This window comes from Dasypus novemcinctus, chromosome 4 (assembly GCF_030445035.2).
Source record: "Dasypus novemcinctus isolate mDasNov1 chromosome 4, mDasNov1.1.hap2, whole genome shotgun sequence".
In the NCBI taxonomy this organism is placed as follows: Eukaryota; Metazoa; Chordata; class Mammalia; order Cingulata; family Dasypodidae; genus Dasypus; species Dasypus novemcinctus.
This window is the reverse complement of record NC_080676.1, coordinates 7,095,338-7,108,410: the sequence shown is the minus strand read 5'-3', so window position 1 is coordinate 7,108,410 and position 13,073 is coordinate 7,095,338. Positions and strand designations below refer to the sequence as shown.

At 36.3% G+C, this 13,073-nt stretch overlaps 1 protein-coding gene across 7 annotated transcripts in view; it reads right to left on the bottom strand.

Annotated features, from left to right (window-relative positions):
• ARMC8 (armadillo repeat containing 8) overlaps positions 1 to 13,073 on the bottom strand; it is a 116,959-nt gene that overhangs the window by 56,547 nt on the left and 47,339 nt on the right. For all 7 annotated transcript variants that reach the window (XM_058295021.2, XM_071214516.1, XM_058295020.2 and 4 more), the window contains 4 exons: positions 11,515 to 11,595; positions 3,173 to 3,248; positions 2,985 to 3,075; positions 1,375 to 1,435 (listed from right to left, as the gene is read on the bottom strand). In XM_058295021.2, coding sequence (XP_058151004.1) covers positions 1,375 to 1,435; positions 2,985 to 3,075; positions 3,173 to 3,248; positions 11,515 to 11,595 — 309 coding nt within the window. The remainder of the gene's footprint in view (positions 1 to 1,374; positions 1,436 to 2,984; positions 3,076 to 3,172; positions 3,249 to 11,514; positions 11,596 to 13,073) is intronic.

Below are 13,073 nucleotides of genomic sequence, written 5' to 3'. Positions count from 1 at the left end.
CTTACCACTACTCAGATTCTACTAGTACTCCTGTAATGCAAGAGATACGAATCAATCACAGTTCCTAGGTTTCCCCAAGAAATGTGAAAGTAGAAATCAAAATGTTAATAATTACAGGAAGCCTTCCTCAATTACTGCAGTCAAATCTGCTCTGCTCTTTTCTAACGTCCTTTTATATCTCTACCTCAGAATTTAGCACTTTATTGTTCACTATGTATTATAATTTCCTACATATTAGTTTAGGCTCCAAACTCAATCCTAGGTTCCCAAGGAGAAGGCCTGTTCTTATTTTCCTTTGAATAGTTACTAATGTTTATCGATGATGCATTCTGCATGGATTATTGAATTTAATGCTCACAACTCCAGGAAGAAAATATTATTAACCTAGTTTACCAAAGAGGAAGAAAAGGAGGGTTAGAGAAGTCCAGTAAATACTAATAAAGCAAGGTCCCTTGTAGGGAAGAAGCCCTTAGCACTCCATGCAGGTTTACTGACTTAGTGGGGGAGGGGATCCTCAGATCTTATTAACTAAATAACTCCCTTCACTGAAGACTACAGCAAACATTTGCCTTAATACTCTTTTATCTATGGGTTCATCTTTTGAACAATGATAACCAAAGAACACATATTCATAAAATGACAAATGATCACCTAATTTTGTTCTTTATAGCTAATAAGACATTTTAAAGGATTTAATATATTGTTATCCTCACAATAACCCCATGGGCAGGAATTATTGCCCCTATTTACATAATTAGGAGTCTGAAGCACCAAAAAGATTAATTGATGTGCCCAAAGTGCCAGGTCAGGTCAGCTAAAACCAGAATCCAGGTCTTATGACTTTTAGGGCCTCTCTCTTCTCCAGGTTTTTCTACGTTCTAGTTTCATTTGACATAACACAATGACAATGACTGTTTTCAAGTATCATTTACTTGTTTTCTCTCATTATGTCTTTTTGACAATCTACGGTGATTGTGATACAAAGTCTTTATCTGCAGAACTGGCAAACTTCTTGCTGACAAAAATGTGTTATAAACTGAATGGCAATCAAGGATTAAATATATTATTTTCTATTTCACCTGACTTATACATATTTTTGTAAATTCAACATCTCCCTACCATAAAAAATGGAAAAGTTGTGGCAAGGAAAGGATTATTTCACTTTGACTTTTAAAATACATCTAACACCAATGTTTTTAAACTCTATGTCATCCTACTGAAAAGGAAGTATGATGTTTTTAATATTGTTTTACGCCATGCACACATACCATAATGACAAATGTGTAAAAAAGAAATAAGAATATCATTATTTATATTCAATACTTATATGACTGGATATTTCTTACAATACGCTTTTAGAGAAAATTAGCTTACCTTTAATACAATACAGTTGTCATCTGTCCGAATTGCTCCAGCTCTACACATGTAAGTTAAACTGGAATAAAATGGCAGAAAGTAAGTTTCTGCTTGGGTTTTAAAGCTTTAAAAGAAAAATATCTGTCTTTAAGGTATCATACACATACGCACAAAAAACTGACAAGTACTATAATTTATCTTGGGATTTCCAGAAGTTTCTGGTTGTCCCTTATCTGCAGTTCAGTCAATTTGACAAAGAAAACTGATATATACATAAATTAAGCCAATCTACAAAATTTTCTTTTAGAAAAATAAATGGCTTAGTAAGTTGATAAATTGTGACACTAAGTACTGGGTACACAGGGGTTCTTTATATTTTTCACTTTAATTTTATGTTTGAAATTTTCCATAATAAAAAGAAAATGAAAAAAACTTAAAAAATAGTAGTCGTAAAAGCATCACAGAAGAGACATTTAACTTCTAACACTTATAACTATTCATGAGAAATTAATTAACATCTAAACATTACCAGGAGTAGCTTTAGAGATGAGTCAATGATTTGGTTCTATTGAAAAATAATTTACCTTCACAAGTATATCTTGCTTTGAATAAAAATAAAATTAATTTGTATTCCTTAGGCAGGCACTGAACATTAAACACTTCAGTAATTTAAATTAATGGATTTCCTTTTTGAATTAGATCCCTTTAGTAATCTGGGAGATAAACAAAACTAAAACACAGTATTTTGGCTTCTACAGCTAGCTATTGACAAATCAGCAAAATTTTTTTACTTATATTATAGAAGAATGAATTCTTTATAGTTCTTATAATTATCTTGAGGCTTGTTTGTCAGCACATTTTTATGGAAACCATTTACATGAGAACTTTGCTTTATTCACTAAGAGACAAATGTTCATTTTTGAAGTTAAGACAAAAAGCAAAACATACAAATAAAAAAAACCCAAATAATACCGGGTGGATGAATAATTCATTGATAGTTTCTCTTTCTTATCAAAATATTAGAGAGCCATGGGTTCTTAAAGACTGATACTAAACAATTTACTTAGCATAGAACCCTATAAAACAGGTGAAGATAATAAATACAGCGTTATCATGTATCATGCTTACATGAGCCAGGAATTAAGCTAATAAGAACATTACATAACCATCTTATAACTGTCACATATCTATGAGGATTTTTTGTTGTTTCTATAAAGAAGAGGAAGCTACATTCTCTGAAATCATGACTTGGTTATCAACTTCAATTAACTCTCCATGTTTCCACGTTTTTATATTTTTCTGGCTTACTACTTAGCACAGTATGTGTTGGTTAAATTTGATCTAATTATGTATTATCTGAAAGAGAATAAATTAAGAATATATTGAAGTAATATTCTGTAGATAGTCTCAGATGTTATAAGAATTACTATTTGGTATAACATTTACAGCTAATTGAATAAAAAGGTCACATGCGTTAAAAAAAAAAAAAAAGAGACAACCGTGTGACTTTCAGGTTTCAAAATCTCAAAACAAGATGGGGACTGGAAGCCAGCTTATTAGGTTGTCCAAAAATACTCTGAGGTAATTGATAAAGCACTATCTTTCTCCCATATCATCTTGACTTTTACCATTTTGCTGATGTGAGTTGCATCTCAATAGGCTTATCCCTCTGTAACATCTTCACAAAAATCTGTGGTAATAATTCTCCATCAACCAAAACTAGAAATAAAACAAACAACAAGCATTAAGGAAATTCTTTAAATCTACAAAGTTCATAAATTAAATCATGTAGGTGTCACTGAAAGTTCCAGCCTACCATTTACCAGGGTCATCGATACCTGGGGGTTTTCAAAAGCTAAAACTGAGAAGCATTTCAGTGCTTGCATTCGAACCTGTAAAAACAAATGAACAAACAAGCAAAATATGCATTTATTTTAATTTTGCACAGAAGAATTTTAATCTCTCAGAATCTAAATTCTTCTTCTGAAGAAATATCTATTTTAAACCTGCTTAAAATACTAATAGAGGCCTCAGGGGATAAAAATAATGCCTGCATAACTTGAAGAATATAGTAAGAGTTAAAATGAATTATTAAAAGTTGAAATTAATTTTGAAATAATAGAAAAAGAAAACATGAGGAAGAAGTAGCAAGTAAAATTGAACTAGATGAAAAAGAATATAATACAAATTAAAAAATGAACTAGATCAATTCTTATTCAAAGTTAAAAGAACAACTGTACAAAATACAATGCTGGTACCACAAAGGGAACTTAATAACAACTACCAAGTGCCTTTCAAGTAAACATTTCTTCTACCCAAACTACAAACTACAAACTGAAGGGATGGCAAAAAAAAAAAAGGATACTCTTGTAGTTGTATACAAGGTAGGGGCAGGGGAGGAGGGGAGAAGGACAAAGCAGAGAAGAAATATTATGATAAGACAAACATTTGAAAAGGACTAACAACTTCTGAAGTACCTATGAACTGTGTTTCTATTCCTCAAAACCAGATTACTAGTCTAGGTTGAAACCCAGGGCCCAAAGTCCTGACCATATGCACTGTATTGTACAATCTGCAGGAGCTCAGATGAGAGCTGTTATGGTCATCATTCTTTCTGGTGGCTTTGCACAAATGACCTAGTCCTCACTGCCAAGTCTGAGGCTATCTGTGATGTTCTTAAGTGGAACCTGAGCTCGGCAGGCATTCACAGGAAAGGAAGCGGGGTGTGCAGCAGCCCTGAGCCTCACCTGGGCAGCGCTCTGCAGCACTGGCATGTGCCCACAGGTGGAATCTGGAGTATGTTAATAACCCCTCACAATGGAGCCCTGGCAAACCAGCAATGTTAATAGGTACTTTTGCCTTCTACCTCCAAGTTTTTTAATTTGTTATGGTAGACAAGGAAATCCAGTAAGAAAGAAAAAGAAATCAAGGAAGAAGAGGGGAATTAATAAAGCCACAGGATGGAGAGGAGGAAGGGCAATAAAAAGCAGCCTTGACAAGTGTTTCTTGATGTGCAAATGCTGAGAGTTTCGCCCTGTGTGTGGAACAGAGCTGAGAAGTAGCTCTGAGTAGATATTTCCTTCCCGTTTCTAGCTAGTTTCAAGTTGGCTCCACCCTCCATGCCTATTGATATAAGCGCATCACCACGACCAAACTTTGGATGTCGGAGGTAGGGAAAACAGGAATATTAGCACATTAGCAGGCCCTACCTACAATAAAGCCAAGAAGCAGAATCATTATAAGAGGCTAGAAGACAGAAACAACTACTTTCCTGCTCAGCAGGAAACTTAAGACATACCCAGCTCTAATGTGACACAAGGTCAATGTCCCAATTCACAAATTTGCTACCACTTGCTAGATGGACACAATGAATGGCTAAAGTAGTAACTTGATGCCTGATAATATTATGATGTTGTTTACCTACATACAAAAGATACTAAGGAAAATTTAACCAACATGAATGAAGACTCCTCTAGACTTTTTAACTCAAAATATAAAACAGAACGCATTTTAAATGTTGATATATATGTGGGTATTAAGTTTGAAACACTATGGCTGAACAAATGTCTCAAATAGAAATCAAAAATCTTTCTAGATATAGTGTGCCATTGTTTCTATACATTTTAAGGCACCACCTCAAGATGCATTATCATCTAATCAGGAAAGACGTGAAATACCATTAACGATTACTAGTGAAAATCAAGAGCAAAGCCGTATCCTAAAAAAAAGGAAATGTTAGAGCAGTTAAAAGAATTTTCTTTAAGTACAACAATTGGCCATAACATTTTACTGGTAAAATATTATTCTTGATCACGGCACTTATTAAAGAAACAATAAAATATAAGAGCCTCTTTTGATAATCAGGACTCTAGAAACCAAACACAAAGTATAAAAGTCTAACCCGATTTGGGAGGATTGTGGGAATATGGCACTGCAGGGAGCTCAAGACTAAGTTCTCCCAGCAAACCAACTATTGAACAGGCAGGAACTGTCTAAAACTACCGCTAAACTCTAGAGACCAGAAGAATACTGTACAGAATCCAGAGAAGGATATAGGAAAACAATGAATGAACAATGAGAGAGTCTAAGTAAAGAGATTACAATTTTAAAAAGGGGCCAAAAAGAACTAATGAGGTTGAAGACCATAATACTGAAATAAAAAATGCCCAGGAGGGTTTCAAGAGCAGACTGGAGCTGGCAGAGGAAACAGTGAACTTACAGGCGACACATTTGAAATGAGTCAGCATTTCTTTCTGAGGAGCAAAAAAGAAATATTAAAAGTGAAAGTAGCCCATGACACCTCTGAGACACCATCAAGGAAACCAATATATGCATTATGGGAACCCCAGAAGGAAAAGAGTGAGAGAAAGGGGCAAAAGGAATATTCAAAGAAATGATGAAAGAGAACTTCCCAAATTTAGCAAAAGGCATGAATATGCACATCAAAGAAGCCCAGAGAAGACCAAACAGGATAAACATGAAAACATACCCTATCATATATTCATCACACTATCAAATGCAGGGACAAGGAGAGGGCTCTGAAAACTGGAAGAGAAGAGCAATGTATTACGTCCAAGGGTGTCCCAATTAGATTGAGTGCAGATTTCTCATCAGAAAGCATGGAATAGCAAGAGGGCAGTGAGTTGAAATATTTGAAGTACTAAAAGAAAACAACTGCCAACCAGGAATTTTATAGCCAGTGAGATTTCCTTTCAAAAATGAGGGAGAGATTAAGACTTTCTCAGATAAACAAAAGTTGAGGGAGTACATCACCACTACCAGACCTTGCCCTACAAGCAATGCTAAAGGGAGTTCTTCAGATTGAAAGGAAAGGACACTAGACAATGGTTCAAAGCAGCATAAAAAAAGTCCTGTGGTGAAGGAACCATTTGGGTAATTACAAATGCCAATATTACTGTAGTATATTGTTTGGTATGTAATTCCACTCCTTACTTCTTACAGGTGCTAAAATGCAAATGCACAAAAAGTAATGATAAATCTATGTCTTTAGACATGTAGTGGACAAAAATAAAAATAGTAACAACTACAAAAAAAAAGGTGGGAGGACAGAGGGGTATAGGAAATGTATATGTGCATGCTATTGATATTAAGTTGGTATGATAACAAATATGATTGTTATATATTTAGGATGTTAAATTTTAAACTTCATGGTAACCAATAGGAAAAGAGTTGAAAAATATATATATCCAGATAGTAATGAGAAGGCACTCAATATGATACAACTAAAAAACAAAAAATCAAATAAATATAAAAGTAGGCAGAAGTGGAAGTGAGAACGAAAATGGTATAAGACTTACAAAGGCTAAATAACAAAATGGCAGAAGCATTATCAGTTGTTAATTTTATTTTTCGGAGGTACTAGGGATTGAACCCAGGACCTTGTGTGTGAGAGGCAGGTGCTCAACCACTGAGCTATATTCACTCCCAATGAGAGTTGGTTTTTTCATTTGTTTTTGTTTTTAGAAGGTGCCGGGAATCGAATTTGGGACCTCATACATGGGAAGCAGGTACACAACCACTTGAGCTAGTAGTAACTTTAAATATAAATGTTTTAAATGCTCTAGTCAAAAGGCAGACATTGGCAAAATGGATAAAAAAGTATGACCAAACTATGCTGTCTACAAGAGTCACCTCAAATTCAGATACAAGTAGAATGACATAGGAAGTGGATGTGGCTCAAAAGAGAAAGTGTTCGCCTACCATATAGGAGGCCCAAGGGTTTGATACCCAAGGCCGCCTGGCTCATGTGGTGAGCTGGCCCATACACAGTGCTGCTCACAAGGAGTGCAGTGCCACACAGGGATGACCCCACGTAAGGGTGCCCCCCACACAAGGAGAGCCACCCTGCATGAAACTGCAGCCCACCCAGGAGTGGTGCCACATATACGGAGAGCTGACACAAGATGACACAAAAGAAAGAGACACAGACCCCCAGTGCTGCCTGATGAGAATACAAGAATACACAGAAGAATACACAGCAAATGGACACAGAGAGCAGACAATGGCGGGGGGGGGGGGGGGGGGGAGAAATAAATATTTTAAAAAACAAACAAGTAGGTTGACAGTAAAAGGATGTTTAAAAAAAACAAACATGTACCATGCAAGTAGTAACCAAAAGAGAGCTAGGGTGCCTATACTAATACCAGATAAAACAGACTTTAAGTCAAAAACAGTTATTATGGACATAGATGGTCAAAGAAGACTGAAGTAAATGGAAGGACATTCTGTGTTCATGGAATGGAAGACAAATATCATCAAGACATCAATACTACCTGAAGCAATTTATACATTCAATGCAATCCCAACAAAAATTTGAACAATGCTTTTTGCAGAAATGGAAAAGCCAATATCTAATTTAAAAGAAGAGGGTAGATGTGGCTCAAGCAGTTGGGTGCCCACCTCTCACACAGGAGGTCCTGGGTCTGGCTCCCAGTGCCTATTAAAGAAGATAAGCTGACGCAACCAGCAGATACAATGAGCAGGGAGTGGATGTGGCTCAAGTGGTTGGGCATCCATCTTCCACATGGGAGATGCTGGGTTCAGTTCCCAGTATCTCCTAAGAAAGACGAGCAGACACAATGAGCAAAAAATGAGCAGACTGATGAAGGAGGCATCAAAAAAACATTTTTTAATGGAAGGGTAAGGAGACCCAAAGAGTTAAAGCTATCTTGAAAAAGAAGAACGAAGCTGGAGGACTCACACTTTCTGATCTTAAACTTATAAGCAAAGACATAGTAATCAAAACAGCATGATACTGGTACAAGGACAGACATATAAGACCAATGGAACTGAACGGTTTATTCAATAAATGGTGCTGGGAGAACTGGATATCCATATCCACAAGAAAGGAGGAGGACCACTCTCTCACACTTTTCAAAAATTAACTCAAATTGGACCAAGGACCTAAATATAAATGCTACAACCAAAAACCTTCCAGAAGAAAATGTAGGGAAACACCTTCAAAATCTTGTGGTAGGCAGTAATTTCATAAACCTTACACTCAAAGCACGAGCAACGAAAGAAAAAATAAACAGCACCGCCTCAAAATTAAACTTATGGCCTTCAAAAGTCTTGTCAAGAGGGGGGCGGATATGGCTTAAGTGGTTGAGTGCCTCTTTCCCACATGGGAAGTCCCAGGTTTGGTTCCTGGTGCCTCCTAAAAACAAACAAACAAAAAACAAACAACAAGCAAACAAACATAAAAACCAACTCAGGGGACCTAATGTGGTTCAGTAATTGAGCACCTGCCTCCTGCACATGAGGTCCGGGGTTCAATGGCTGGCCCCGGTACCTCAAAAAACAAACAAAAAAACAACATTGTAAAGAAAGTAAAAAGGTAGCTTACTCAATGGGGAAAAAAAATATTTGGAAACCACATATCTGACTGGTTTAATATCCATGTTATATAAAGAGATCATACAACTCAACGGTAAAAAAACGCAACCCAATTTAAAAATGGGCAAAAGACTTGAAGAGACATTTCCTCAAAGAGGAAATACAGGTGGCGGACTTGGCCCAGACCATCATCAAAGAGAGAGAAACTATAAGCATTGGAAAGGATGTGGCAAAATAGAAACACTCCTTCACTGTTGATGGGAATGTAGAATGGTACAACCTCTTTGTAGGACAATTTGCCAGTACCCCAAGAAACTGAATGTAGAAATGCCATATAATCGAAGCAGTCCTGTTACTAGGAATATATTCTGAAGAACTGAATGCAATGATGCAAACACTGATACTCATAGCAGCATTATTCACAATTGCTAAAATACGGACAACAGTCCATGTGTCCCATCAATCAATGAATGGATAAACAAAATGTGGTATATACTTTCAATGGAATACTACTCAGCTGGAAGAAGAAATGAAGTTGGGATGCATATGACAACGTGGATTAACCTAAAGAATATTATGTTGAGTGAAATAAGCCTGACACAAAATGACAAATATTGTATGGTCTCACAAATATGAAATAAATACAATGAATAAACTCATAGAGGTAAACTCTAGACTGTAAGTCACTAGGAGGTAGAATATGGGTTGAGAATGGGAGCTGATGCACAATGTACATAGAATTTTTAATAAGTTTTACTGTAAAAGTGTGGAAATGAATAGTGTTGATGGTAACACATAGTGAATATAACTAACACTGCAGATTTATAAATGAGATTGTGGCTGAAAGGGCTAGACTTTGGATGTAAATGTCAATTGAAAGGAAACTTGGGAAGTGGATTTGGCCCAGTGGTTAGGGCGTCCGCCTACCACATGGGAGGCCCGCGGTTCAAACCCCGGGCCTCCTTGACCCATGTGGAGCTGGCCCACGCATGGCACTGATGCGCGCAAGGAGTGCCGTGCCACACAGGGGTGTCCCTCACGTAGGGGAGCCCCACGTGCAAGGAGTGTGCCCCATAAGGAGAGCCACCCAGAATGAAAGAAAGTGAAGCCTGCCCAGGAATGGTGCGGCACACACAGAGAGCTGACACAACAAGCTGACGCAACCAAAAGAAACACAGATTCCTGTGCAACTGACAACAGAAGCAGACAAAGAAGAGACGCAGCAAATAGACATAGAGAACAGATGGGCAGAGGGGAAGGGGAGAGAGATAGATAAATAAATAATAAATAATAAATAAATAAAACCTCTTTTAAAAAAAGGAAACTAGAGAATAATCTAGGTGTGCTTAACAGTGATTTCAGTGATGGATGAAGATTGTGGTTAATAGCATAAATACAAGAAGGTTCATCTACAAAGTTTTAAGAACATGGTGAAACACAGGAAAATTACAATTAATGTAACTTGTGGACAATAGTTAACAGTAATAATGTTATATTTTGGCAGCAACGGTAAAGAAACTATTATGTCAATTCTAAGAGACAACTGGAAGGGGGTATAAAGGAGTATGGGATATTTCCTTTTGGAGTAATGAAAATGTTCTAAAATTGAGGTATTGACAATACAACTCTGTGATGAAAAGAGCCACTGAGTATACACTTTAAATGGAAGATGGACTGTGGTTAATAGGACAAATATGAGAATGTTCTCTCATGAACTATAACAAATGCATAACACTAATACAGGATATTAAAGTTGGGTGCACTGGGGAAAAACACACCAAATGTAAGATATGGGCTATAGTTAGTAGCGATATTTTGATGATGCTATTTCATAGATTTTAACAAATGTTTCACAACAAAACTACAATGAGATTCCATTTCATGCTCATTAGAATGGCTGCTATTTTAAAGAAAAACAAACCATAAAATATCAAATGTTGAAGAGGATACCATTTCTGGTGGCAATGTAAAACAGTGCAGTCACTGTGAAAGACAGTTTGGTGGTTCTTCAGAAAGCTAAGTATAGAACTACCATATAACCTGGCAATCCCACCACTCAGTATATACCCAAAAGAACTAAAAGAAGGGACTCAAACAAATATTTGCAAACCAATGTTCACGGTTGCATTATTCAGAATTCCCAAAAGGTAGAAGCAACCCAAGTGTCCATCAACTGATGAATAGATAGATAAAATGTGGTATATATATACAAAAATGGGATATTATTCTTCAGCCTTAAAATGAATGAAGTCCTGACACATGCAACAACATGGACGAACCTTGAAGTTACCATGTTGAGTGAAATAAGCGAGACACAAAAGGGCACAAAGTCAGAATTTAGAATAAAGGCTACTGGAGGATGGGTTGGGGATAAGGAATGGTAAGTTAAGAGAGTATGTACAGGGTTCCTGCATGGAATGATGGAAATGTTTAATAGGTAACGGATGGTGGTGATGGTAGTACAATACTGTGAATGCAATTAAGAGCACTGAACTACATATCTGAACGTGCTTAAAAGGGGAAATATTACATTGTATATATGGTAACAAAATAATTTTTTTAAAAAATCCACATATTTACACACAAGCAGAACACATTAAGTTAAATCATGGACTTCAGTTAATAGTATAATTATAAAACCATGCTATCATTAATTTTAAGAAATGTTCCACACCAATGTAAGCAGTTGGTGGTGCAGAAATATATGGGATCCTATATTTTATGCATGCTTGTTCTGTAAACCACAACTTCCCAAATTAAAAAAAAAATCTAAATAAACCATAATTTTTTTTAACATCTTACTTTGTAGGACACTGAGGTTAGTAAGTGGGCAATATTCTGAACTGCACCATGGTTAAATAAAATGGTTTGATGATCTGGCCCCTGAAAGAAAAAGAAAAAGAATACAACATTACATTAAGAAAAGTAACAATCCATTCCAATAAAACTACATTCAGTCCAATGTAGAATTCTCAGCTACTCTTTTCTCACATAAATCCATCCCAAAAATGCAGGGTAGACACTGTTCTCAGTCCTGCAAGGGGCTGCCATATCTTATCTCATGCCAACTCTAGAGCTGCTGCTGTATCCTTACCTCCCCCCAAAATAAGAAAAGGGGCACAGATGCTCTCTTGGCAAAGGTCCTCTACAATTCTTAGCACACCACCAAAGCAACAGTCACTATGAATTCTGCATTTTACAGGCATGGATTCTTCTTGCCCTATGCCCCAGGAAGACAGTGGCATACATACAACTTAAGACTGAAGAGATAGTCAGGGTAACTCTAAAACCAACTGAAAGAGTAATGGATCAGAGCTTAACCTAACTCAGCACATCAGGAAAGTTTGAGTAATGTTATAGCAAGAAACACAACCCTTCATAACTGAGAAGTGAACATGTTCTGGTTTCTATTTCTACACACCTATTTTCTCCTCTTAAAATTACTACTTCTTAGATTAGGAAAGTAAAAAGACAGAGGAAAATTAAGGTATTTTATTTTTCATCAATTCTGTTTTATACTAATCAGTTTACTGAAGATCTTCAAAAATGGTGGAAGGTAAAGCCTAATGTGAGGTTCTGAATTTGTGACAATTCTTATTTTATGTTCTGCCTCATCTATACAATTAAGGAAAAGTCCGTTCAAGCCAGGACAAGGGTGTTCTTTCATGCTTATCATTTTTCAGAAGAGAAATATAGCACTGAAGGGTAGGCTACCTGCCTAGGGTCACCAGAGGAAAACAGAGACTGGTCAGAACAAGTCTCTCCAATCCACTAGTTAGCCTACGAAACTATCTTGCATGTGCTCATTCTTTCCTGGAACAAAAATATTCATCTTCTGAAGGGAGGAGACTAACGTTCATGTTTCAGAATAACACAAGAGCTATATTCTATTTTAAATGTAACAACCCCCAAAACATTTTATATACAATTTAAAAGTTCCTTTAAACACACACACACACACACAAACTTCAACAATTTCTCTTAATTTCTACCTATTTTCTAACTTCTGATAGAAAAAAAAATTGGCTATCTTCTGATGATGCAAAAGGACTTCAGGACAGGATCACGCACATTCTTATCATTTTCAACACAACTACAGGACAAGAGGGACAACAGAGAAGTGAACACTTCCATACCAAACGAGAAGATCACAGAACTATGCTGTTTTAGAAGAGTTCCTCAAATAATTGGAAATTAAATAGCCTGATTCCAGAAACAGTATCTAGATTATAATGTAAATATCCAAGTCATCTCCCAAATTCTCACTGATTAGCACATCATTTTCAATTCTATTTATGACACCTAGAATTTAAAACTCTTGCCAAAAAATGTTTGAGGTTCCTTTTCTGATATTGCTTTGA